Here is a 27,551-nt window from a genome sequence, read left to right on the forward strand (position 1 = left end):
TTAGTGTTTTCAGTGTTGTTTGAGTGCCATGCCTTGCCCTAGATAGACCTTATGTGAGGTACTTTCTACCATGCTCTATTTAATCTTCTTTCTGGAACCTCATTCTGGAAGGAGATCTATAGCCAGTGTCTAATAGCACTAGGATTAGACCCATGGGCACGTGGCTCCTGACTGCAGTCTTCACGTCTCTCTTGGAGGCCAGCCTCTGCAGGGTCACATGATCTGAACTGATCTAGGAAAAACTTAACTCTTGTGCAGTCAAGATCTAAATATCAAAGCTTTACTGATTGTTGTGTTGAAAGTGACAGATTTTTTAAATCTCCCATAGAACAGTGGAGTGTTCAGTGTCCTGTGATGGTAGTGTTGGAAAGGAACAGTAGCTCTCTTTCTTAGGGAACAATTTTGTCTGACACTTCATGTATGTGTTTAAAGTATTTTTGAAGTCCCAAAATAGTAATGAGAGTCTTTACAATGGTTGCATGAGGTGGCACCATGGCAGTGGACGTGTGAAGCAGCCATGCCAAAATAGTGATCCGCGGAACAGAGATCCATGTGTGCAGGGTTCTTCCTGCACCGGCACCACCCTGAGAACAGAAACAACCTCCATGGAAGAGACACAGCCCTCCCAAACCTAGGGAAGCCAGGGCAGTGTGCTTCTTGTCACAGCAGTTGCCAAGACGATGTTGCCAGCCTCGGGGGGAGCTGCTGGGGAGCTGCGTTTGGCAGTCATTCCTTCTAGAAATGTGTAGTAAGTGCCTTCCATGCCCCTGGCTCTGGCAATACAGCCGTGACACAGGGGAGGAATACTCACTGCCTTGTGCCTGGAGGTTGCCCCTGCCTTGCCACATACCAAGACTGCTCAGACCTCTTGTGGGAAGCCCCCAGCTCTGTCTTTCCTCTCCCAGTTTGCCCTTCTTCATATCCTATGTACACATTTCATGTGGAACAGCTGTACTGACTGCATGAGGCTGCCTCTGACTAGACAGTGACCTCTAAAGGAGCCCCAGAGTTTGGTTTATTGTTTGATTTTTCAGCCCCAGCATAGTGCCTGGCACATAGTAACACTGAATAATAGTGGCTCATAGCTGAATATTTGAATAAGGGAGGGAGGGAGTACAGCTTAAGCCAAAGCCCAATTTTGAATGACTACTGACTAGAGTGCTTCATGAAATAGTGGACGCTTTGACAGCCACTGATCATGTGTCAGAGAAGCGGAACAGAAAGAAACAAACTTTAGAATTGACTTGTGAGCCTCCATGAGCTCAGAGCCTTGTTGTTTAACAGCACGGGAACAAGGTATCTGCAGAATCACGCAGAGTGGACTTTTTATTCCCAAGAATTGCTGACAACCAAAGAGAGGAGTGGCTTTTTTTCTAATAAATTTTATTTACTATTATTAGTGCTATGTATGCAGTATCATACATGTAAAGATCAGGGGGCAGTTGTGTGTCAGTTTTCTCCTTCTACCTTTACCCTGATCCCAGGATCAAATTCAGGTTGCTATAGGCTTACATGGCAAATACCTTTACCTGCTGAGCCACCTCACTGGCCTGGGAAGTATCTTTCTTTCCCGAGGATTCAAATAGCGATTGAAAGAGCAGCTCCGGTGTATGTAGCTTGGAGTCTAAAATAAATGAGACACAGACCTTGTCCTTACAGATCTAAAACAGGACAGATAGGCAAATAGCAGATTTTATTCTTTTATTGGAAACTATAATTTAGTGAGGCATGTGGTACACACTGTTAATCCTAACACTCAAAAGATAGAGGCAGGTGAATCTCTGTGAGTTCAGTGCTGGCCAGAGCTATCGTGAGCTAGCCAATGAAACCACCCCCTCTCAATATAGAATTTTTAATGTCTTTTTGAGATGTAAGAAATGGTTTCCATTTTCTTAGGTGCAATTTCTTTTAACATGTATGTTTAAAGGATTTATGATGCCCCAAATAATCCCAGGGAGATTTCTTTAGGATGGCTCTTTGGGGGTAGCAGATGCTCAGTTAATATCTCTTGGAGCAGTCTGCCATTCATGCTTACATCTTGATCTACGAGTGTAGTCAGCAGTCGCAAAGTGAGCAGCACATGTTTGAGTAGGGAGCGGGAAAGATAGATCAGAAATAGGTCTCATGTGTGGAACTTATTTTCTGAGATGTGAGGCAAGGCTGAAACCAAACGTAAGAGATTAGTTAGTGACTACAATAGAGGGGTGGGCTGAGGAATGCTTGTTTTAACTAGGAACTAAAGTGGGTTCTGAGCTGTGTGCAGCTTTGTGGTACAGTCTAGTGACCTCCTCTATAGGGACAGTGATCCTCCCCTCTAAAAAAAAGAGGGCTTGGACTAAATCGCTGGACGCCTAGCCCTACAAGACCTTGATACCACTTTCACTTTTCCACACTGCCGCCTTTCTTGCTGTCCGTTGTTTTTAGCGTCTGCAGCAGACACACAGACTTTCCCCCCGTCTCTCTTACTCAGGTGCCTGTGCAGCTGAGCATGGGCTGCTATTGCACATGCCCCTTTTGGGCCTCAGTGCCTATTCATCCCTGGGTGAGTCTTCTGCAGCAGTGCGCAGGCTTAGTTCCTTGTGAAGACTCCCCTTCACTCTCCTTTGTCTGCAGTGCCTCAGAACTCCCAGCCTGACTCATGTTTTCACACTTTCTTATATTTAATCAAGGTTTATTCAATCAACACATCTGTATTGATTGAGTGGCTACTAAATGCTGAGCACTGTGCTACCCTCGTGGGCTTGGTGAGGGAGAGAGACAGGAGGGAGGTTATTGGGGAAAGTGCTGTAAAGTGACATTTATGGCACTGGAGATGGAGACTAACTGGTGTCAGGGGAGGTCTGTCTGTGCGGTGACAATTAAGCAGAGATGTGAAGGATGTGGAGGCAGCTGTTGGAGAGCTGTGGGGCAAGCACAGAAGCAGAAGCAACTACATTACCTGAAGGCTGCGGGCCCACAGGTGCTTAAGGTGTTCTGGAAGTCGAAAAGAAACTGCTGGCACCAGAGCCTATTGAGCTCGGACAGTGATTTGAAGTGACAGTGGAAGGGCAAACTGGGTCCTTAACTGGGGAGGGTGATAGTCATATATTCTGAGTGCTGCAAGAGCCTCTGAGGTCTTGAAACACGTGGCTATTGGAGCCAGCACCAAGTGAAGCAGTCGCTGGGGCCAGAGCGGTGCCAGGGGAGAAGGGGAATAGGAATTGATTTGAGGTAGACTTTGGATGTGGGCACATGGATAAAGTGGGTGATGGGGTGGAATAAAGGGAAAGGGGAAGAGGAGACCTGTCCTGGGTAGAGATGGGAATGTTGGATCCATTTAGTAGAATGAGGAAGACAGAGGAAGAACTGTGAGTTTTGACATGACTGTGATAAAGCATATGAGGTTCCAGGCTGTCAGATATGAGCCCGGAGTGGGAAAGACAGTTCAAAATGAGACTGAGATTTAGATGTAGAATTTAAACCTCTAAGGGCTAGCACAATTGCTCTGCAGGTTTCCTAGTGCTGCAAACAAGGACCACAAAATGCATGGCTTGACACAGCAGCTACGTTGTTGCTGTTCAGGAGCCCAGAAGACCAAAGTCAGGATAGTAGCCCTGCCTTTTTGTGGCTGTAGACATGAAAAACATCTAGCATGGCACATATCATATCTCAACCGCCCCTACTTTGAAAAAGTAGCTCCTCTTTTTCATGTGCAAGGCTGCTTGACTTGTGGCACATAATGCAGTCTTTTCAGTATCTGTGCCCAAATTTCCCTATCCTGATAAGGACATCAGTCATTGGATTAGAACCCACCCTCTTAACTCATCTTAACTAATTATACTTATAACAACCCCATATCTAAATAATTAAAATTTCAATATACCTTTTTTGTAATACTGGAGAGTGAGCTGAGAAACTTGGGCTTGCTACGTAAGTACACGACCCCTGAGCTGTATCCCTAGGCAAGTACACGACCCCTGAGCTGTATCCCTAGGCAAGTACACGACCCCTGAGCTGTATCCCTAGGCAAGTACACGACCCCTGAGCTGTATCCCCAGTGCAGCATATTATTTATGTTGAACACAAAACCTTGATAATCACTTGGAAATGAATAGAAGGAAAAGAACAGGGGACATGAAACAGTTGGATGAAGGAGGAGGATGTTCTAGCAAACGGTATTAACAGGTAAGAAATTTGGGTATGATAAAGTGGCCCCTAGAAAGCTAGGGAAAGCTATTGGAAAGCAGGAGCAATAGGCAGTTGTAGAGAGGAAAGGCAGCTCTCCAATCGTAGAGCTGAGGTGCTGGCCAATGTATATGACAAGGCCATACTAATCTTGGTAGTATGGGCTATTGAGTGTAGACACATCTGAAGCCCACCAGAAAAAGTTACAAAGTCAGTATGTTGTGAAGAGGGAGGAACTTTAGGAGGCCATTGCTATGAGAAATGGTGTGTGGGGGAAGCAGATACTCCAGCTAACACAGAGAGCATTAAGGAAAGATGTGTGTTTGAGGTTTGCTTACATTTGTTTACTTTGTCCTTGCATTCTGTTTTGTTTTACCAAAGTAGGCGCTGCTGAGGCATGGTGTGTGCTGTACTAGATGCTCTTTCACGTCTGTGTATATCGCTCATGTCTTCTACTCTTGTCCCTTGTTTTAGTGTTCCTTTCTACCTTGGGAGGCCCTTCATAGACAGACCTGGTTTCTATTTCTTTTGTCTTCATTCGTCTAGCCAAGTGCTTAAGTATATAATCTTTATGGTCAAAGCAAAAAAATATTCTGCTGTATGTACATACCATAGTACCATGAGTGGCTGCCATTTCCTTCTCCTGGTAGACTGAGAAAGAACAACATTCACAGGCCCTGCTCATATAGGCAGTTGCAGAAATCTTATCTTGTGTTTCTTACCAAAGGACATCACCAAAGTGTCTGCAGGGCATGCCCTGATGTTTATATCTTTCACAGCCCTAGGAACAGAGGCCTGATTGAGAGATTGGAAGCTGTCAGCATGGAGGCCACAAGAACCAGTCAATTAACTTGACAGGAATTGCCCACTGTCAGATGCAGGGAAGACTCTAGGGAACTAGACACACCTGTTCCTGACACGGGGGCTGGAGGCTGGGATGTGATGCATTCAGACATGAGGACCATAGCTGGCAGGCTGCTGAGGAAAGCCTGAGTAGGAACTCTGATGGACAGACCTGAACCCACATGTGGCAGAAGCAGGAACACATGTGACTCTAGAACAGATAGGAAGAAGAAAAGCAGCTTGTAACACTCATTTTTCTCTGATATTCTTTTTAAGCATCCCCTTCCTAAGAGATGTGATTTTTTTTCTTAAATGAATAGACTATCTCCAAAGGCATTGCCAGCTATCTCATTAGTTACACATCATGAGAAATAGGTTGGGGAGTCCTGGACTAGGGTCCCCAAGATACAGGTGATGGGATCAAGGCTCATGGAGGTGGGCATACATTGTAGAACAGGCACAGGCATCCCCAGCTTGTGGATGTTGGTGAGCACGAGTAACCTCAGTAGCCCACACACATAGGTACCAACTGCACTAAAGCAAACAAAGGCTGAAGGGGGAGGGGCTGGCAGCTGCTTCTAACAGGGAATGAGCGGGAACAGGAATACCTTTTAGATGGCATCAAGGCAATTTTGTTTCTAGCAGTGATGTTCCTCTGTTCTAGCCAACTCTTCCTCACCCTTAGGAAACGCCTAAGACAGTTTACTTAGAAGTGACTTCATTTGGCTCCCAGCTTTGGTAGTTCCAGTATAAGGATTGACTGAGGCAGCACACAGGCAGGAGTAAATGGCAAAGCAAACCTTTCATACCACATGGGAAAGACTCAGGGTAAGTGACCCACGGTCTCTTATAAGGGCGTATCCCCAGTGAAATTTCCACTAGGTTCAAACTGCTAAAAATTCCACCTCCTTCCAATGGTGCCACGCTGGAGACCAACCCCTAAATAAATACACAGGTCTCTGGGAGGCATTCATTATCCAAACAGTAACACTCTCCTTGCTACTCAGAGCAACCGTGGTAGCACTACAGAAGCACACATATATCTGAAAAACCAAAACTTTGCAGCAGAACACTTGGGATTTTATTTTTCAATACTATTTCATAGGGGAGATAACTCACCCGGTAACCTGAGTTTAATCTCCAGGACCCCTGTAATAAAAGCCAGAAATGAGCCAGATAGTGGTAGTGCACACTTTTAATCCCAGCACTCGGGAGATAGAAGCAAGTGGATCTCTGCAAATTCAAAGTCAGCCTGAGCTACAGAGAGAGTTTCAGGATAGCCAGGGCTACACAAAGAAACCCCATCTCGAAAAAATAAAAATAAAATAAACAGAACAAACCCCAGGAATAATAATGTATGCTTGTAATTCCATCACTAGGAAGACAGAGACAGGCAGCATCCCTAGGGCTTGTTTCCCAGCCAGCCTAGACTGCTCGATAAGTTCCAGGCCAGTGAGACCACGTGGGTAGCTCCTAAGGACTGAAACCCAAGGTTGTCCTCTGGGCTCCATATACACACACGATAGCAATAAGGGCAAATCTAAAAAGAGGTGACAATGGCTGTTTTATAACCAAAAAGTATTGCGCTAGAAGGGGAAGATGTGAAGCTGATAGAAGTAGTTTCATTACTACCTCCTTTCCTTTGTCCCAGCAAAGAGAAAGGTGACCAAACTTGCAGAAAGACCCTTGGCTCTTCACTCCCACCCCAACTTCTAAAGTGTGGCACAGCAGTGCTCCTGACATGGCTCTGTGGCATGGAAACCTAGTAGAGGAAGCAGGTTAAGCTAATGAATGCATTTCATTATCAACACAATGCATTGAGCACATTCAAAGCAGCTCAACTGTAGTTACCCCTCAAACCCTGAGCCTGTCTCGTACCAAAGCATAGTCAGGACAGGTGCTTAAAATAGAAGGTATAGGTGCTAGAGAGATGGCTGGTGCACTTCCAGAAGACCCAAGTTTGGTTCCCAGAATCCATGTTGAGTAACTGCCTCTAACTCCAGCTCCAAGGGACCTAGTGTCCTCTTGTCCCTCAAACAAATACACACACATGTACATTAATAAAACTTAAAAGAAGGTATATTTTGTAGTCTGGTTTTGGATACCAAATACATGTGCACTTTCCTCTTTGAAATTTCTAGGATGTGACCTTGTCTGTCATTTGCAGGGACATTAGGTCCTACAGTCAGAAGTGATCTGTTTGTTGGGTTTATAATGGAATTCTGGTTGACTCTCAAGATGGTCTATTCATGAATGGGGTTCTACAGTTGTGACATTAAAGAACTTTCACTTAGAAACTGGTGGGAAAAGTAATAGCAGTGTTCCTTTGAGGAACTGTGATACAGATGCCTGAAGCAAAGACCATGAAGAATGGTTATTGGCCTTAACTGCCTTATTTTTAGTGGGGGCAGCTATTTTTATGTATGCCTGAAAGTAGACTGTTTCAGAATTCCTTTTTAAAAACCAGGCATTCTTTATAAAGAATTCCAGGTGTTCAGCTACAAAAACTAACTCCCTACTGCTTCTGCTGTTGTTATTAGTTCATGAGCTTGTGGCCAGAGTGTGATGGTGTGATGCCCACAGACACGCGTCACCCACCTGCCCCTACTCTGCACTGCTAGGCTAACTACGTCTTCTTCTAACTAGATGATAAAGCCAAGGTTGGAGACGTCATTGCAATGCAGGCCTCTCTCAAAGACCACAGACCCCACAGAGGCAGTCATGGTGTTCCCAGGAGAGAGCTAGAGCACCAATGGTTCTTCCCATTGTTCCTCTCCAGGGCCCCTGAGATCATCCTTGGTTTGCCATTCTGTGAGGCTATTGACATGTGGTCCCTTGGTTGTGTCATTGCTGAGCTGTTCCTGGGCTGGCCGTTATATCCAGGAGCTTCCGAGTATGATCAGGTAGGTCTGGGTGACACAAGAATTCTCTGTGTGGCTTCATTCTCCATCCAGACAATCCTAGATTACCATTTCGCTTAGACCCTGGCCTCTGATAATCTTATGGGCTGATTTACTGTCTCTCTTGCCTGGCTTCCTCTTATCTCCCCACTCTGTGTGTGTGTGTGTGTGTGTGTGTGTGTGTGTCTGTCTGTCTGTCTGTCTGTTTCTTTGATCCTTTGTTTTCTTATCTCTCCACCCTGTGTATGTGTGTATGTGTGTGTGTGTTTCTTTGCTCCTTTTTTTCCTCTAAAACTAATAATTCCATTTTTTTCTCAAAGCTGCTAGAGTCATCAGTATACCATATGTACAGTGACAGGAAAAGCCCCGACCTCTTTCTCATTTTTTCTTGCAGATTCGGTATATTTCACAAACACAGGGTTTGCCAGCGGAATATTTATTAAGTGCAGGGACAAAGACAACTAGGTTTTTCAACCGTGACACCGACTCTCCATATCCTTTATGGAGGCTAAAGGTAGGAAAAACACCCCTCTATTCCACTCTGGTGGCCCACTAGTGAAGAAAGAAGGAAAGACAGAAATGAGCTTTTGATATTTTCAAATTGATAGCTTTAATTTGACCAGCAAGATGGGGATGTAGAATATAGTTGTGAATGCAAGGTGTGGCTGGATCTGAATGTTTGAAAGACCTGTTCCTTTGGCCTCCTGCTGCCTGACAGGCTGTATCCCCTGGAAAGACTGCTGGATTTATAGGACTTGATCCCTGGTGACTAATTTGTGCTAGGTAGATGAAGCTGCCATACCTCACCTTTAGGGAGCTCACTGTCCATGGGGGGGTAGGACTAATGCCCCAATCTCTGTGCTACCAAATGGAGTATCTTCCTCCTGGGAGGAAAGAATGTGAGAAACACAAGTGATCCAAGTGAGCCAAGAAAAAGCTAGGCCAGGGACCAAGTTGAGGAAGAATATTTGTGCTGGGCCCTGTAGGGTACAGAGGGAATTTCCTAGTATAGACTGGTGGACATTGCCCAGGCAATGAAAGCAGCCTAAGCAATGCAAATGTTACAAGCCCTTAGGATGAGGGCTGATCTGATTCATCCAGGCCTGTGTAGTGCCCTGCTGGACATCATGAACTCTTGGTGATTTTACCTTAATGGAAACATATTTTGCTTTTACTTTAACCTGTGTCTCATAATTAAAATTAACATACTTTTCCTGGGAAGGAAAAAGTAAGAAAGACCTTAAGTATGTTGTATGTTCATTTTTTTTGCAGTAGGTTTAATTTTAGTGGGTTTGGTTTGGTTTGGTTTTGACAGGATCCAACCAAATCCTAATACAGTTTAAAGATAATACATACTTTCAAAAAGTTAGGATTTGGAAGTTAAGCAGGCACTAGGCTATGAACAGAGCTCCTGACATTCAATAATTATGGCAGTGAGTTGTCAAGGTCAGGTCCAGGAAGAAGTCTGTAGACAGAAGAAGAGCCCAGGTTGGGGGTAGGAGATGACTACTTCTGTGTTTTACCAGGAAACTCATTCTTTGAGTTCAGCTGCTCTTAGGGATTGGGCTGCTTTAAGTGTGCTGGCCTACAGCCAGAATAAATTACCTTAGATCCATGAATGAATCCAAATCCCATGCCAAGTCGCCACAGTGGGTTCCCAGCTAGTAGTGTATTGGGGGTCTTTGGGGGAGCAGCACAGAGCACAGGCTCTGCAAACAGGTGCCACTTGTTGGCCAGGGGCTCTGATAGGTCCCTGGAGCTAAGTATTCTTGTGTTCCCATATATCGTAGAAGGGGAGAGCCGTCATCCTAATGGTCATGGTTATGAAGAGCATTTAGTAAGTTAACGTGCCTTGAAACCGCTAGGAGCTGTAGGCATAAGGGAGTGTTAAGTAAAATAAAATTTTAAAGCATGTCAGAAAGGACGCTGGTCTTCCACAGTGAAATCTTACCTCAGCTTACGGAAAGCTGCAGAGGCATGAGGGTGTTGCTTCCCTGCTCTCTTTAGAATCTTTGGTAGCTGTATCAGAGTAGGAAGGACGTGTGGATGGATAGAGAAAGGAGCCCAAGTCTCCTTCTCTACAAGGTGAGGAAAAGACCCTGGGGCGAAGCAGGAGCTCGAGCACTTGAGATGTAGTGACTAAGAGATGCTGTCTTACCAGGTTTTCCTTTTCTAATAGACACCAGATGACCATGAAGCTGAGACGGGGATTAAGTCAAAAGAAGCAAGAAAGTACATTTTCAACTGTTTGGACGATATGGCCCAGGTAAGCTCTGTGGATGTGTGTGCAGTACAGCACTTTAAAATAGACGCCTTCAGGGCAGGGTTTGGTGCTATCTTTACTCCCAGAACTCAGTCCCTGTGAGTCTGAGGCTACATAGTGAGTTCAAGACAGCTAGGGCTAAGTAGAAAGACCCTGTCTTAACAAAAAAATAGCCAGGCGGTGGTGGCGCACGCCTTTCATCCCATCACTCGGGAGGCAGAGGCAGGTGGGTCTCTGTGAGTTTGAGGCCAGCCTGATCTAGTTCTAGGACAGGCTCCAAAAGCTACAGAGAAACCCTGCCTCAAAAAACCAAAATCAGTCAATCAGTCAATAAAAACCCACCAGCAGTGAGATTTATTCAACGGCAGGATAGAGTAGAAGCCCCCACTACCCTACCTCATTGACTTTGCTTTTGAACAATATATGCCAGAGTTAGTAAAAAACTGAGCTCAGGAATCCTCCTGAAGAAAGGGAGGAGGGGTTGTACAAGCCAGGTTGGTGCGGGGAGGACTCAAGGGTATGGGGCAGGGGTCAAGGTCAAGACAAAGGAGCCCACAGAGACTGCTGACCTGAGTTTGTAGGAGCTCACCAACTCTGGACCTGCATGGGACTGACCTAGGCTCTCTACTTATGTGTAGCTTGGTCTGTTTGTGGAGTTCCTAGCAGTGGGATCTGTCCCTGGTGCTTGACCTGGTGTTTGGGAACCCAGTCCCCATGATGGATTTCCTTGCCCAACCTTGATGCAGGGGGAAGAGTTTGGTCCTGTTTCGGCTGGATGTGCCCTACTTTGCTGATTCCCATGAGAGGCCTGCCTCTTTCTGAATGGAGTGGAGAAGGAGTAGATGGGCTATGGGCAGCTTAGAAGGGAACAGGAGGAGAGGAGGGAGAGGAAACTGTGATTGGTATGTAAAATACATGGAAAAAAATTAGAAAGGAAGGATCTCTCCATTGTAATGGCCAGCCTTACTAATGTGGTGCTAAAAGGGCCTGAACCCATGGCCCTGCATGTGCTAGGCTGCCGAGCTGAGAAGTCCAGCCCATTGCTATATTGGAGTTGATGCCCTTGGTTCAGTGTGTCAGTTTATAGGGCCTCTATAACAAGATACAGTGAATTGGAGGGCTTAAGACAACACCCATGTATTCTCTCATAGTTCTGGAGGCGGAAAGTGTGTGGTGTCAGTGTCCTTAGAACTACAGTCCTTTTGAAGGCGCTAGAGAACACCACCCATATGCCTGGCTGCTTGTGGCTCCTAGCAGCCTTGGAATTCCTTACCTGCAACTGCATCACTCTAACCCTTACCCTTCGCGGGCTCTTATCCCTGTGTCATCTCTGGTCTTGGTGTCAGATCTCTTCTCCTATAAAAGCACTGGTTATTGGATTTAGGACCATCCTAATCCAATATGGCCTCGTCTTAACTTGATTATATCTGCAAAGACCCTATTTCCAAACAGGGTCACATTTATAGCTTCCACAGATCAGAACTTGAATTTAAGCTTTTAGGGGAATCCAATTCAGACCACTACACTCAGTCACTGTCAGCTCACGAGCAGAGGCTTTTTCTTACCTTTGTGTCAGAGATAATTCCAGATCACTGGGTATTTTTAGTTAGAGACTAGTCCAAACTCAGAGCAACCCAGAATGAGTTTTCTGTTAAAATACTGAGAAATGAAGCCGTAGCACACCTCTTAACAACGATGAGTGTAGCCAGAGCCTCTGCTTCTGAGGAAAGTACCCTTGTCAGTTGATTAGTAGCTTAAATGGTCTACAAAAACTGGAATTGCTTCCCAGAGCCCCTCTTGAAAAAAAAAATAGAAAGCACCACGAAGCAAGCCTTTTAAAGGCCATACTAGTAGAGACCTGGCATTAGGAGAATAGTCCTATGTCCAGGTACACCTCCTTGGCCGGAAGTGACCGCAGGGGACACAGAAACTAAAATCTTTTCATGAAGGTGAAGGAAGAGGGAACCCAGGCTCTTTCTCCCTCCACGGTTGGATGAACTTTTTTCTATCTTCTTCTATGCTATATCTTAGAAATTCTGAGGTAGGTGTGTGTGTGTGTGTGTGTGTGTATTTCTTTGTCATTATTTGATTGTAGTAAAACATATAGCATAAAATTTCTCATCTTAGCCTTTTTTAAACATAAAGTTCAGGAGTATTTGTTATGTAATCAAATACTCCAGAACCTTTCATCCTGTGGTTATTTTTAATAAGGTGTGACAAAAGCTGCATTTTTCTTGGCCAGTTAAAACAGGAGCAGTTTTGTGCCTTATCACTGGGATATATTTACAAGTATCGACCATGGTAGCATCTTTCTGCCCCCACCTCTACCTGGTGCCTGACTGCCTCCGCCATTCTGTTCTTACAGCATAAGAAACCATGACCTACAGACAGTAGCAGCACACAAGACCATGGCTTTCACTGAGGGCCGTCTACCCTCTGGCAGCTGAGATGGGCTTAAGATCGGAGGAGGTTATAGGGTGTACTCTGGCTCTTACACCCCTGTCCCTGTTTGCTTCCAGGTGAACATGACAACAGATTTGGAAGGGAGTGACATGTTGGTAGAGAAGGCAGACCGACGGGAATTCATTGACCTATTAAAGAAGATGCTGACCATAGATGCTGATAAGAGGATCACTCCCATCGAAACTCTGAACCACCCCTTTGTCACAATGACACACCTGCTCGACTTTCCCCATAGTACACAGTGAGTGTCCCGCTTGGTCCTTTGTACCGGGGAAGCACTCTGAAGGCCCAGATAGTAAAGACTTCAGGCTTTCTGGCCCTCTGGTTTCTGCTGCTGCAGTGCAGTACAGTTGCAGTTGAAAGCAATTGTGATCCATCACATAAGCAAAGCTGGGGGTCCGCGTACCCAGAAAGCACTTTAGAAAACTTATAGGGGCTATATTGGGCCTAAGATTGCAGTTGTAGAAAAGGAGGGAATGGGAGACCTTGGGACCAGATGAACTTGGATATCAGTGCACAAGGGAAGAAGTGCACGGAACAACAGTGCCCTGAAGCAATCTAGCATCAGCACCAAAGTTAGTCCCAAAGCTGTCCTGGAGTGACCTGGTCTAGTCTGTTTGGATTTGTCCATTTCCTTGCTTGCTATGGGTTGTTAGCAGGTGCTGGGGTACACTAAGTATGGTCTTCAGAGAAGAAGGTATAAAACAGTGGCTGTTACCAAGGAAGGAAGGAGGTGCGATGAGGCAGTGTAACAAGGAGCTGACTCAGCAGGCCAGAAGACCCACAAGTGTAACCTCTGAAGGGCAAGAAAGAAGATGGATGTAGCAGTCAGGGCATTGCCTTCGTGAACTCTCCAGCATGACTAAACACTGGGCATAGGAACCCTGGGTGACATGCCGAGGCCACGGAAGTAAGCTTGAGAAAGCCATGTCAAAGGAGGATTTTGTCTTTTATCAAAAGCACAGTGCATTCCAGGACAGGCTCCAAAGCTACAGAGAAACCCTGTCTCGAAAACCAAAAAAAAAAAAAAAAAAAAAAAAAAAAAAAAAAAAAAAAGAAAAAAAAAGCACAGTGCAACTCATTAAAAGACTTAGAAGCAGCCGGGCGGTGGTGGCGCACGCCTTTAATCCCAGCACTCGGGAGGCAGAGGCAGGCGGATCTCTGTGAGTTCGAGACCAGCCTGGTCTACAAGAGCTAGTTCCAGGACAGGCTCCAAAAAACCACAGAGAAACCCTGTCTCGAAAAACGAAAAAAAAAAGACTTAGAAGCAGATGGAATGGCTGGTTAGATTTGTGTTGAATACAGACCTAACTGCTAACATATCAGTAATCTAGAAAAAAAATAATGTCTGTAATATCTTACAATGGGGAGGGTGCTGGTAACTTGTTGAGCAGATTGAAGATAAGTGCAAGCAGAGAAGTAGGTGGCAGCCTTACAGAAAGTGAGGCTGTGGAACAGGAGGGAAGACGCAGAGGAGTGTCCAGAGGGACAAGAGGAAAGCTTCTGAAGAGTGGGGAAACTTAAGCAAATACTAATGGGAAGAGCCTGGTAGCAAGCGAGAGGTTCAAGGGAAAAGATAACTTGTGGTCAGTTTCTTCTGAGCCGGTGTTTAAGCTGAGGGGAGAGGTAGGCCCTGCCACTAAAAGATGGCAGGAGAAAGGTGTGGGTGTCTGCAAGGTTCACTGGATAGCAGAGGAAAGTTGAGGGAGTTCCTGTCAGACAGCTTTTGTCTCTGAAATAGATGATGAGGCCACCTGTTAAGGACAAGATGAGTGAAGTCTTTACCATTGGAGAACGTTGCGATGATTGTGGCTGAAGCGGTGGCTCGGGATAAAGCATTAGCCACACAAATGTGAGCACTGGGGTTGGGAACCAGGCCATCTACATATAATCCCAGAGCTCAAGAGGTGAAGATAGAGGATCCCCGGGGCAAGCTGATTAGCTAGACTACTTGAAGAGTAGTCAAAAAAGGCATTTGGGGAGCTAGAGAGGTGGCGCAGTAGTTAAGAGCCCTTCTGCTTTTTAGACAACCTGGGTTCAAGTCCCTGCACCCACATGGTAACTCATAACTGTCTATAACTTTTGTCTCAAGAGATCCAGTGCTTGCTTCTGGCTTCCCCATGCACCAGACAACATATAGTGCACAGACAAACACATAGCAAAACACCTATACGCATAAAAAATTTTAATTTAAAAAAAAGACACTTGGGGGCTAGAGAGGTGGTTCAACAATTAAGAGCACTTACTTCTCTTGCAGAGGACCTGGGCTGAGCTCCCAGAATCCACATCAGATCTACAATGATCTGTAACTCCAGCTCCAGGGGATCCAATGCCCTGTGGCCTCTTCGGGCACACACAATGCACATAAATTCATGCATGCACACACACATATACATATAAATAAATGTAAATAAATATTTTTAAGAATTAAAAAAAGAAGATACTGTGTCAACGTCTGGCCTTCATATATACACACACGTACATGCGTGTGTGCACACACATATACAAACATACACATGCTCATACATACATATGCAAAATAGAATGTTAAGAAAGAAAGAAATTATGAAAGAGGGGAAGGGAGAGAGGAAAGAAACGGAGTGAGTTGGTCCAGGTAACTGGAGCAGAAGGTGACAGCAAACTAACCAGAGAAATAAATATAGGAGGAAGCTGGGTGTGGTGGAATACATCTGTAATTTCAGCACTTGGAAGGCTGAGGAAGAGGAAAGGAGGTAGGAAGAGCTTTGAGCATTTGAGTCTGAGCATGAACTGATGTTATAAGTGATCGTCCTACTCAAAGGTGTAGAGGAAACAGTTGAGTTTGTCCAGTTGAGCTGCTGCCAGGCTGTTAAGAGAAAAAGACAAACGGATGAGGAAGTTGATGATGCTGGTGATACAGTAATTATAATCCCAAATGGAAGCTGTTGAAGGTTCACCTGAGGGGAAGGAAATTCATTAGATTCCAATGAATTGTGCCCTCTGGTCAACTCTAAAGATAGTTCTGATAATAGTTATAGTTAACTGCAGCAGATGGGTGGAGAATGAGGTCAAGGAAACAGGATGCTTGCTCTTGAGACTTAATAGTTCAGTCTGAGGGCCCAAAGAAGGAGTGGTGAGGTTGAAAACAAGGTCCTGAGGCAGGAAGTGTAAGTGTTTGACAGGTCATCTGTGTAGCCACTGAAGTATTCCTGGGTGGTCAGAAAATAGGTCGGAGTGGAGACCACACTGGTGGCTAAGTTCTCTGTGAATGAGAAAGAGAGGAAGGAGGTCTTTTGTGGATGGGAATGGATTCTATCACCTCAGCCTGAACCCAGAGGTGCCCGGGGCATGAAAGCATAGGTTCCCATCCTTGCATTTCTTCTGGGAAAGTAGTGTGCTCCCGAAAGCGGTGGTTCCCACAAGTCCCGAGGACTGCTGAGAGAAGAGCCTGGAGATAGATGTTCTCAGACCATAGTCAACAGTGCTATGACCAAAATTAGAGTGGACTGAGTCTCCAGGCTGGACCCAACCTTTCCTAGCCTGACAAGTGGGCTGCAGCCTCCTGAAGTGTGTCTTCTATGTCAGTTCTTTTCCATAGCAGTCAGTGAAGGAAGTCAACTTGCACTGCCAGACCCAGACGATATCTCTAATTCAGGGCATGCTTGGAACAGCCACGTTCCAGTGTAAAGAAGGACCCTGCACCCAGCCCTTCCAAATTATAACATCTGTGCCATTTCTCAATAGCAGGAGGCAGTTAAGGAAGTCTCAGTCTATCCCACAAAGCTAGCGTTCTATCTTTAGGAGTAAAGCTGAATGATGGAGAAACAGTGAAGTGGGGGACTAGGGAGGCGGAGGCTTCAGAGAGTTCCTATTGGCCATCTTAAGCCAGTGAAACAGTCACCCCAAAAAACTTGGGGGTTAGATGAGCAGGTCCCTATTCTTTGTGTTCAGTAAGGAAGTATCTATAGAGTTTCACTAAGGAGCCGTGACAATATAGAACTTGGAAGGTCAGCCTAAAAAAGAAAGACAGGCCATCCCTGGGCCTATGTGAGAGTGGGTTGACTCTTTGTGGGTTCTTAGAAGACCTTGAAGAACAAGCTTGCAGGTGTGGACCCTTGGGACTGGGCCTAAGCTGCTCTAACATAAGGTTTTGCAGGTGAAAGCGAAAGCACTCATTTCTCTAGGGCCAGGTTCTAGTGCACACATGTTAAAGCCGGTCTTCGTATAAACTATACTTGTCTCATCCTGACAGCCAAGCTCAACCCACTGCAGTGAGGAAACTCTAGTCTGGAGACTAAGCATTGAGCCATCACAGAATCACTGAGTGCTTTAAATACATTCCAAAAAGAATGCATGCAGCATGATTTTATTGTCTTTGCTCAGGATGAAAGCGCTCAGCAGTGCTCGAGGTGCTCACCAGGAGCTGTGGTGGGCATGGTGTTGTTTACCAGTGAATATGGTTTCTCTTCTCTCTAGGACCTTCGGTTTGTTTGTTTACTATGCATTGTGTATCAAGCAGCCAGTGTGATAGTCATTAACTTAGAAAGAAGTAGCAATCTCTAGGTCATGTGCATGTTCAGTTTCTGAAATTTGGGAGGTATCTTTCTTAAAAAGCTATTCTGGGATAGCCTACAAATACCTGTTTAGTCCAAAATAGAACAGACCTGCAGTTTATATTCAGTTATTGCAATCAACATCTTAAATTGTAGACTAAATGCGGCTTTATCTTGAGCATTAGCACTTGAGGAAAGTGAAGCTAACAGAAGAGGCAGTGTGTTAGGAGCAAAGTATGGAGCAGGACACGGTGGGTGTTCAGGAGCCAGAAGGGCCAAGGCCACCAGCGGCCTTTACCCTTGTGCCTACACTGCTTTAATACTTTGTAGTTGGGGTTTGGTTTTGATTCACCAAGACAATGAAGGAAGAAAAGGGGGAAAGAGTTCTACTTCATGAAACTAGACAAGAATCACACACACAGACGAAAGGAAAGATGAAGGAAGTTAGGAATGTGTATGTGAGGGAGAGGTGGGGGTAGGAGTGAATTGCTAGTTAGTAATTCTCTTTCAGGCAAATTATCTGTCCTAAACATATGGCTTTACTTATTAAATTGAGACAATGATCATAATTCTGTCTTGTGGGTGGTGTAAGACTGAAATGGAGATTGCAATACATACCACTGCTCGCAGTGAAAATTAGTAATCATTATTTTCATTGCTTGGCAGGTTACAGGGAAGCCAACCAGCTGCCTAAATTCATGACTCTGGGTGGGAAAAATTACTTGGCTGACCTCTAGATGGCACTAGTAGCCCAGGGTCGCTAGAATGGGGGGGGTTTGGGGGTAGACAAGTTGGCTCTAAGGAAGTGGAAGTAGGTTGTAGCAGCTCCTTGATATCCTTGGTTGGAGAGTCATCTTGTTGAGTGAGAACAACACTGAGGATGAGCAGTGCAGTTGGAGGTGGAAAAGTAACGGAGGAAGATAAAGTGCAGCATGTCTGTGATGTGGGGAACCTGCAAGACAGTGGGGACTTCTCTCACACAGTGCTTGCAGTTCCATGGGCAGACACTGAGAAGGCCAGGATTTTGAAGCCAAAGAAAGCTACAGCGTTGCTTTGTTTCGCTGGATTAACCATTCTCTTCTTTTCTCACTGTTTTCTCTCCTTTCCCCCAATTTACCCCATCTCACCCTCTTTCTTGTCCCGTGTCTATGCCTCTACCTTTTGCATAAACAGTGTCAAATCTTGTTTCCAAAACATGGAGATTTGCAAGCGCCGGGTGAATATGTATGACACAGTGAACCAGAGCAAAACACCTTTCATCACGCACGTGGCTCCCAGCACATCTACCAACTTGACCATGACCTTTAACAACCAGCTGACCACTGTCCACAACCAGGTGAGTGGAAGACACCAGGGGAAGGTGGGCATGGCTGTCACTGGGGGCATCAGGACTCAGGTTTTCCCTGCCAGACCTGGGCAGTTTTCCTAGTGTTATCCTTTAAGGTCTGTAAGCTGAAGTACTTACTTCCTTGGTTAATTTTTTTAAGAGGTCACGGGGCTCTCTGTTCTGACTCCTGCTTCCTGAGATGGTACCTCTTCCCGTTTTCCTCTGAGCTGAGGTGGAAATGGAGCCTACTAAAAAGTTCTAGCACCAACATGAGTCCCTCCCCGCACCCCTGTGTCCATATGGTCTTTATTCAGCAGCAGTAAAACCTGTCCATTCTCTAAGCCATAGAAAAGCCAGCTCTTGAGTCTGTCACCAGAATCCTAGCATTACCCAAGGGATACAGGAAGTTGAGGTTTCCTTCACGCAGATCCCTGACCTTCTGCAGGTTGGAAGACTCAGCAACACAGAATGTTTGAAATACAGAAGAGGCTCAGGAAATAGGTACCAAATGAAAAATCTCCCCACCCTAATTCACCCGCCTCCAGAATCCGAGACTTGAACTGTTACTCCCATCTTCCAATCTCATGAGTTCCCCAAAGAAGTATTCTCAGACGTTTCAGTCTTAGTATCAACCTGTAATGATGATGGTGTTCCTGTGTGTTGTCTCTTGTGCACAAGCACATACACACACCTTCAGAGAAGAGGAATAAATACGTAAAGCTAATGTGTGAATGCTGCCACCCGTGTGTCTACTTTTAGTTGGCAGGTCCTGTCACTGATGAGTCCCTGACCCCTGATCAGCACTGTTCCCTTTCACCATGCTGTTCCTCTTAACTTGACTTCCAGTTTCTAGTGCTTCCTCTGCTCAGACTCAGTGCCGTCTGGAATCTGTTGCCCCCTGGAGGCCGTCAGTGTTTTTGATGCTGTCTGTAGAGTGAAGAGCTCATTTTCCTGCCAGCCTTGAGGTTAAGGCTTTTTTGCATCTAGGGCTTCTCAACCGGCGGTCACTGAGGTTTTCTTCATTACCCTGAGGCTTGCTTTTCCCATAAGTCTCCTTAGTAGACTCTTGATTCTAACTCCCTAACCTCAAATCCTCTGTCCCCATCTGTCTCTTCCTCCCATTATCAAAGGATTTAAGAAGGCTCATGGGAAAGGGAACTCCTCTGATCATGTGTCAGGGGTCATGTGAATCCCCCTGCCCCACCAGCCTTTCCGTGGATATATTCATAGGCTTCAGACTGGAGATCCCTGACCATATCAGAAAAAGTCACCTCCATGTTTCCTGTGCTAGGACAACCCATACCCATTCCAAAGAATATCACCAAAACTGAAAAACACAAAGGCAGGTCCTAATAAGAACACCTCTGTTCTCCATGGCACTGAGACCCGCAAAGCTGGCCAGGTTGGACAAAAGTAGAAAAGGCCGTTAACTTAGTGTAATGGTGGTGGCTGGAGCACTGGGGAAATGAAATGCTGCCCTACAAAAGCATGATCCTGAGAACAAACTCTCCATCTCCTGAGCTTTGAATTGTTGGGGCCTAATTAAACATCAGAAAAGCAAGTTCTTCCCATTATAACCCAGATTTAAGCTCTAAGGCATGCTTTCCCTCCCCTGATAACGTTACTGACGGTAAACATTTATTGTGTAGACTTTCTTCAGCATGGCATCATTCAGTCTTCCCAGCATTCATGTGGAGTAGGTATTATCATTGACAGTTTAGAGGCAGAAACGGAGGCACAAGGCAATTAGTCCTCTTCCTAAGGCTGCCTGCTGGTACATATGAGATAGGTTTGGCCTTTGACACCAGCAGTCTGTATCAGGGTCTGCACTCTTGAAGCACATGCTCTGATGAATCCTGTGGAGGTTCCCAGATACTTTTCTAGATGGTATCGCTCTCTAAATCCAACAAGACTTCTTTTCTTCGTTAGTGACCCAGTGCTGTGTTCCTTCTCTGAGCTCCTTGGAGTTTTTCTACTCATTCTAAACATTCAGAAGTTTAGAAGCAAGAAAATACACCTACAGTTCTGTTTTAGTGAAAGGACATGGAACTAGTTCTGTGTTGCTCTTAACATATATCCAGCAGATATATAGGATCTTTTCCAAGTGCTCAGTATGCCATAATTTTTATGTACGTTGAAAAACTGTTAGTAGCCAGGTGGTGATGCAGAAACCTGGCAGATCTCTGAGTTTGAGGCCAGCCTGGTCTACAGAGCAAGTTCCAGGACAGCTAGGGATATACAGAGAAACCCTGTCTCAAAAAACCATAAAACAAAACTGTTAGTAACATATTGAAGGGAAAGACCTCCCCTGGGTGTTCTTGGCTTAATCCATAGGCTCAGCCACTTTACTAACTTTTCCGAGGTATCTCATTTTAGGGCATATCCTTCTCCCAAGAATTTCAACTGGGCGTATAGGTTAGACTCACATCCTGGTCTTACAGATGTCAAACTGTAAGATGTTTAAACATCTAGAATCACTTGGCCCATCTTTGCAACATAAGTTGCCAGTGAACTTGCTTTGTCTTCTCATTTGTCTTTGTTAGCCAGGATAGCTCTCAGCAGTCCTCTCTGCCTCTCAGAGACAGTGCGATCGCTTTGTCAGAACCTCGGAGGACAGAGTAAAAGTCTCTCTCACCTTCACACACACTTCCACCAGCTGATCCGTAGCAGCATTGGAGACTGAGGGAAACTGTCAGCTGCTGCTGCTCACACTGGGGACTGGTGATCATGTCAGGATCTGCATTTTACTTTTCTTTCCTTGAATCTACAAAGAGCTCATCATCTTTGTAGATTTCTCTTGAGGAGCTCATGGTCTCCATGGTGAAATTTGAGCTAAAAGAGATCCAGATCCAGGCTACACACATGACGGCCATGTAAGGCAGGCAAGCAGAGGACCACAAATAGAGAATAGAGCCCAGGCCCTTATCCCACGCAGGCATCAGTCAGGATGCTGACTACACTGCCCAGCACATTGTGGCGGAAGTTGAGCCACACAACCACAGATCTCTGTACACATGTACCATCGGGGAAGGCTCCAGTTTGGAGCCCTCATACCCAGGCTGACCCTAAAGCACAAAGGCTAAGAGTTCTCTCTGAGTTTTTTCAGAGGATTCCTATGAGATGAATAGCCTATGCTCGTAGAAAGCTAAGAAAACAGCAAGTAGATTAATCTGTCCCAAAGAAAAGGGTAGATGACATTTATCAAGGAAGATAACTGAGGGTCTATAGAAAGGAAAAAGTACTGAGCCAAGATGTGTACACCACATTCATGAGGCCACTGCTAGAATTTATGAGCAAATGCGTAAGTGCAGAACAGGGTGCTGATGTGCAAAGTGGTCTTTAAGAGAGAATGATCCAAGGCTAGAGAGATGGCCTCTTTCAGAATACTTGAGTTCAATTCCTAGACCTACACTGTGTCTCATAATCATCTGTAACTCCAGTTTCAGGACCCACAGTGCCCTTTTCTGGCTCTGTGGGCACTATGCACATACATGGTACACAGACATATAATATAGGCAATACACCCATACAGTTTTTAAAATTAAAAGAGAGAGAATGATCCTGTGCCCAAGAATTAAAAGAGAAGTAAAGGGCAAGCTGTCACTAATCAGGCACTTAAAGGTCCGAGGTGGGCACCGGAGAACAAATGAGCAAAGCCAGTGGCCCTAGGGATATTTGGAAAGCAGAGGCTTCAGAACAGTGACTGATTGGATGCTGGGACAATGCAGTTAAATGGGAAGACATTAGTGCCGTGGCCTCAAGCAGGGGACCTTCAGGGCCTGAGCAGCCAGGGAAAATAATGGTGTGGGGAAGACTGGAGATGAGTGTTATCTCGTCAGTACATAGACACTGGCTCCTACGTGTGCACATGTGTCGTCCCCCCCCATACTTCCAGGAGGCATGGCGTGGAATGCTGAACCTGCATACACAGTTAAAATACGCAGCTCAAGATCTATTTAAGTGTATCATATGAGTTTGTAATCATTTTCAAATAAATTCATTATCTTGTAGTAAAATTCAGCACAAAAATTTAAGTATAACAAATTGTGCAGGGCTAAAGATGTAGCTCAGTAGTAGACTTGCCTAGAGCAGTCAGGGCTCCGGGTTTGTTTGATTTCCCCAGCACCACAAAATAAAAAAAGGAAAACAAGACTTTGACCTTTTTATGAAATTTGACCTTCTCTTGAAATTCTCTTTACATGTGTGTCCAGTATTTACTCACAGTCCACCTCCTCCTTATCCCATAGCTCTTACAATCTCTAGAGCAGTGGTTCTCAACCTTCCTAATGCTTTGACCCTTTAATACAGTTCCTCATGTTGTAACAGGAACTCCCAACCATAAAATTATTTTGTTGTTACTTCATAACTGTAACTTTGCTAGTGTTAGGAATTGTGATATAAATGTCTGATATGCAGGCTATCTGATATGTGACCCCCAAAGGGATCGTGACTCACAGGTTGAGAACCTCGCTTCTACAGCACAGTTCCTAGACCATGTTCAGTCTGAAGCCATTGCTAACCTCTGCCTCTCTTTGCTAAGGAGAGAATATAAGCATTCCCAACAGAGAGTTTGCTTTCCTTCTACAGCTTTGTTTCTGTTGGAAGTTCTGTTTCCAAAGATAGATCCAGATGTTTGCCATATGCTGCTTCTACAGTCGCTGTGTCCTACAGCAGGCCAAGGGTAGCTGCAGGCAGAACTGTCTTTAGATACGAGCAAGAATCTCCTTCCAGGACTCTGCCTGGGCTTCCCTTCTGGTGTGTGGGCTTCTGTCCTGAGACCTGTTTATCCAGGACCCTGTTTGTCCTCCCAAGTATAGACTACCTGGATCCAAGGGGAGGAGAGGATGAGCAAAGGTGGAGCCTCGCTGGGACAAGGAGAAGAAAGACAAGCTCAGCTTTTCCCACCCTCCCCATATCATATTCCACTGTAGAATCCAAGGAACACAAAGGCTCTCAACCCAAACCTGGCCTTCTGGGATGAAGCAGACTTTAATTAAACAATGTTTTTATGTTTTTATTGTTTATTTTTTCCCCTGGTGGGGAGGAGTGATTAGGAGCTCATATAGCCCAGGCTAGCCTCAAAGTCAGTACCGTAATATTAAGATAACCTTAAGCTTCTGATCCTTCTGCCTCAGCCTCTTGAGATTGCAAAATAGATAGAAGATTGCCATTGCTGTTTTTATGTAGTGCCAGGCATTGAACCAGGGTTTCATACATGCTAGACTAGCACTCTACTAACTGACCTACATCCCCAGACCCTCAAGCAAAAGTTTTCTAGACTAAGTTAGCTTTTCAGTAGTGAGCTGTGTGGGTCTCACAAATGTGAGAATGCAGGTGCCTGCCTTCCTCTGAGGCATTCAGTTGGAGTCCTGCCCTTCTTTTTGCTTTTTTGCTCTTGATTTATGTTAGCTCTCCTTTAATTTCATTTATTTGATTTAGATTTGTGTCTCCCAACCTACCACCTCCCTCATTTTTTATTTTTGTTTATTTTTGTTTAATCCCCATCATTCCTTTAGGCTCCCACCTCCACCAGTGCCACTCTTTCCTTAGCCAATCCCGAAGTCTCCATACTAAACTACCAATCTACACTCTACCAGCCCTCAGCGGCATCCATGGCCGCAGTGGCCCAGCGGAGCATGCCCCTGCAGACGGGAACAGCCCAGATTTGTGCCCGGCCAGACCCCTTCCAGCAAGCTCTCATCGTGTGTCCCCCTGGCTTCCAAGGTAAGGCCGACCTAGTTCTTGCAGGACCACCTCCTGCTTCCTGGAATGCCCACTGTCAGGGAGAAAGCCCTCTTGCTTCCGTTCATAGGAATGCTAGTATCACTGACGGCGGAGGCTGCTCTCCTAGTGCCGCCAGTCGAGAAACAGTGCGCCTTGAGCTCTAGCACCAAGTCCATTTGTTGTTGTTCTCAGCACCTGCCAGAAGCTGTGGGCTCGCCAGCGGCCCGTGAAGAGGCGCGTTGTCTGGTTCCATTGTTATGCTGTGAAGAGGCGCGTTGTCTGGTTCCATTGTTAAACTGACGTCAGCTCCAGTTTTCCTTGCGTGAAATGCTCTCTGAATGCTATCTGTAGAAAATTGCCAGTCTCTGACAGCCAGCATAGGCCCACTTCATGTGGAGAATAGAAATTTGTCTGAAAAGTGCCTCCCTGGGCCTCCTCCCCTTTGGCCTCGATCCCAGAGCTCTTTTCCTGTGGACGTTAAGCAGTTAGAGATGACTGTGTACCTCATCATACTTCACACGGAAAGCTCAAGGGCAGAGTTCTGCAAAGCACCCATGTGAGCATGTACACCGGTGCTCGGGTTCCATCTGTACAGTCCAGAGAGAGCCCGCCGCTGTCCCCATACCCTTTGCTGTGACACTCAGCCATTGCTTTCCTCTTGTGGCTTATCGTCTTATCTGTCCCGTTTGGGACCTCACATAATTTAACTTTGGAGAGGTGTGTTTGTGGGGAGTGGGGAACTACTTTACGTTAGCAGCTAAAAGGAAAGTATCCCATAGCTGAGCAGTAACGCTAACTCCATGGCTAGGAGGGGTCTCTTCATCCTTCAGTCATTCACCTCCCTCCTGTCCCTCATTCATGTACTAAACAGGCCTGCAGGCCTCTCCCTCCAAGCATGCCGGCTACTCAGTGCGGATGGAAAATGCTGTTCCCATCGTCACTCAAGCTCCAGGAGCTCAGCCTCTTCAGATTCAACCTGGTCTGCTTGCTCAGGTAATTCTCTTCTGTATTGCTCATATTCCCATCGTCCATGTTAATGCTTTTCCAAAAGACATGTATCTCTACTGACTCCCTCCCTGGTAATGAGGTAGGAGCTCCCAGGCAGTGGAATATGTCAGTAATATTCTAAATGATCCTGAGTGAATTACCTCCCTAAGTATCTAGTGACAATTCCAAGAAGAGATTTAGATACAGAGAGTCTAGGGAAATTAGTATTTTACCTTTGTAAAGCAAATCATCGAGGAGACCTGGGTTTTAATCCTAAATATGCTAGTAATTCTCAGTGACCTAAGGCAAGTCAGTTAACATCTCTTTGCCTCCGATTTCTTTCTTGTAAAATAGAAGTAGTTCTTATAGCCAAAGCCCTGGAGATTATCCCTTCATTTTTAGAGTTGAAAAAAAAGGCGACTTGCAGAAGTTATGGGCTGGAACCTTCCTTTCTATCCGTAAAGGTGTTCTAACTGTGGAATGAGATCACAAAGATGAGAAATGATGGGAAGTGTGTAACGAGTTTATGGTAACAGCGCTGGTGCAATACCAGAAGACAGTCCTGGAAGACACTCAGACTCTGATACAGTTGTACTGTTTTTAATGCCACGCACTTTACAGTTACTTTCTTTAATCCCACAATACAGAAAGATACCTATCTCTACTTGGGACTGTAAGGAAACTGAAACAGGGATTTTCTCAGAGCCATACAGCAGCAGGCAGGGTGGCACATGTCTGCCCTACCAGTACTCCGCTGGCTGAGGCAGGAGAATTGTGAGTTCAAGGCCATGCTAGACTACCTAGTGAGTCTAGGCAATCCTACACTACACAGTGAGACCCTGTCTCAGAACAAAAGCATTACACAACAGCAAGGCATCAGAACCAGGACACACTCTAGACATGACACAAATATCCATATTTTCCTACTGTCTTAGACCACTTCCTATCTAGGATGCCTTGACCTGTTAGTATCAACTTTACTTTTAAATAAGGTAGCTTCCCAAACAGTTTGTTTATAGAAGTGATTTCTGTGTAGAAAATAGTTTATAGATAGTCGATTGCATAGGTCTGTTCTTGGCTCTCTTGTAGTCCATTGGCCTCTAAACATCCAGTCTTCACCATAACATCTGTGTCTTGATATCTGGTAGGGAATGCCCTGGTCTTTTCTAGGTTCTTCAGATTTTTCTTAGGTATTCTGGTTCTTTTCTTCTCCATACCCACGTCACCATCATTTCTCCATAAGAATGTTGGTAACAAGCCGGGCGGTGGTGGCGCACGCCTTTAATCCCAGCACTCGGGAGGCAGAGGCAGGCGGATCTCTGTGAGTTCGAGGCCAGCCTGGTCTACAAGAGCTAGTTCCAGGACAGGAACCAAAAAGCTATGGAGAAACCCTGTCTCGAAAATCCTTTAAAAAAAAAAATGTTGGTAACAAAACAACAACAACAAACAACTAACTGTCAGGTAAGAAAGATAGCTCAGCAGTTAGAGCACTGGCTGCTCCTCCAGGGGCCCTGGGCTCAAATACCGGCACCCACATGGTGGCTCACAACCCTCTATAACTCTAGTTCTAGGGGATCTTGTGACTCCCTCTTATGCCTTCTGCAGGCACAAGATACACAAATAGTGCACAGAAATGCATGCAGGCAAAACAGTCATATACATAAAAATAAATAATAAATATTTTACAGTTTTTGTTACTATTGATTTTATTAGTTATACTTGTACTCATTTGCTTTCGATCTATATAGGAATAGAACTGATTTGGGTCATCAAGCTAGCCTTCTGTTTTTATGAATTCTTTTTGGTTGCAGATAATAGTTTTGTTTCTTTTTCTTTCTTTCTTTCTTTTTTTTTTTTTTTTTGATTTTCAAGACAGGGTTTCTCCGTAGCTTTTGGTTCCTGTCCTGGAACTAGCTCTTGTAGACCAGGCTGGCCTCGAACTCCCAGAGATCCGCCTGCCTCTGCCTCCCGAGGGCTGGGATTAAAAGCGTGTGCCACCACCACCCAGCTAATAGTTTTGTTTCTTGCTCTTCAATCCTTGCACTTTTTCCTATTGTTCAAATATCCTGGGCTGAATGGAGCAGTCCAAATCATGTTTAATAACAGGTGAAATCAGGGAAATTGTTGTAGCTATTTCCCATTAGGCATTGTATTTCTTCTAATTATTTAATGGAGATAGTTTGTCATGTTTTAATTTTTTTGTTTTTTTTCTGAGACAGGTCAATTTTTAAATAAATTTTGTATATGTCAAATATACTTTCTCATCTATTTGGATAACTATATAACTTTGTTCCCTAATCTGTTTATGTAGCAAGTTATATTAATAGATTTTATAATGTTAAATTACC

The 27,551-nt window shown here is 45.1% G+C and overlaps 1 protein-coding gene across 7 annotated transcripts in view; it reads left to right on the plus strand.

The window, feature by feature from the left end:
• The window catches only part of Hipk2 (homeodomain interacting protein kinase 2), a 200,724-nt gene that overhangs the window by 129,220 nt on the left and 43,953 nt on the right, over positions 1–27,551 (plus strand). For 4 of the 7 annotated variants that reach the window (XM_057774829.1, XM_057774820.1, XM_057774847.1 and 1 more), the window contains exons 3-9: positions 7,787–7,910; positions 8,302–8,421; positions 10,087–10,173; positions 12,690–12,874; positions 18,339–18,501; positions 24,009–24,216; positions 25,088–25,209. In XM_057774829.1, coding sequence (XP_057630812.1) covers positions 7,787–7,910; positions 8,302–8,421; positions 10,087–10,173; positions 12,690–12,874; positions 18,339–18,501; positions 24,009–24,216; positions 25,088–25,209 — 1,009 coding nt within the window. The remainder of the gene's footprint in view (positions 1–7,786; positions 7,911–8,301; positions 8,422–10,086; positions 10,174–12,689; positions 12,875–18,338; positions 18,502–24,008; positions 24,217–25,087; positions 25,210–27,551) is intronic. The other 3 variants (XM_057774855.1, XM_057774873.1, XM_057774864.1) reach the window with 1 other exon arrangement.

Source organism: Chionomys nivalis, chromosome 1, assembly GCF_950005125.1.
Source record: "Chionomys nivalis chromosome 1, mChiNiv1.1, whole genome shotgun sequence".
Classification (NCBI taxonomy): Eukaryota; Metazoa; Chordata; class Mammalia; order Rodentia; family Cricetidae; genus Chionomys; species Chionomys nivalis.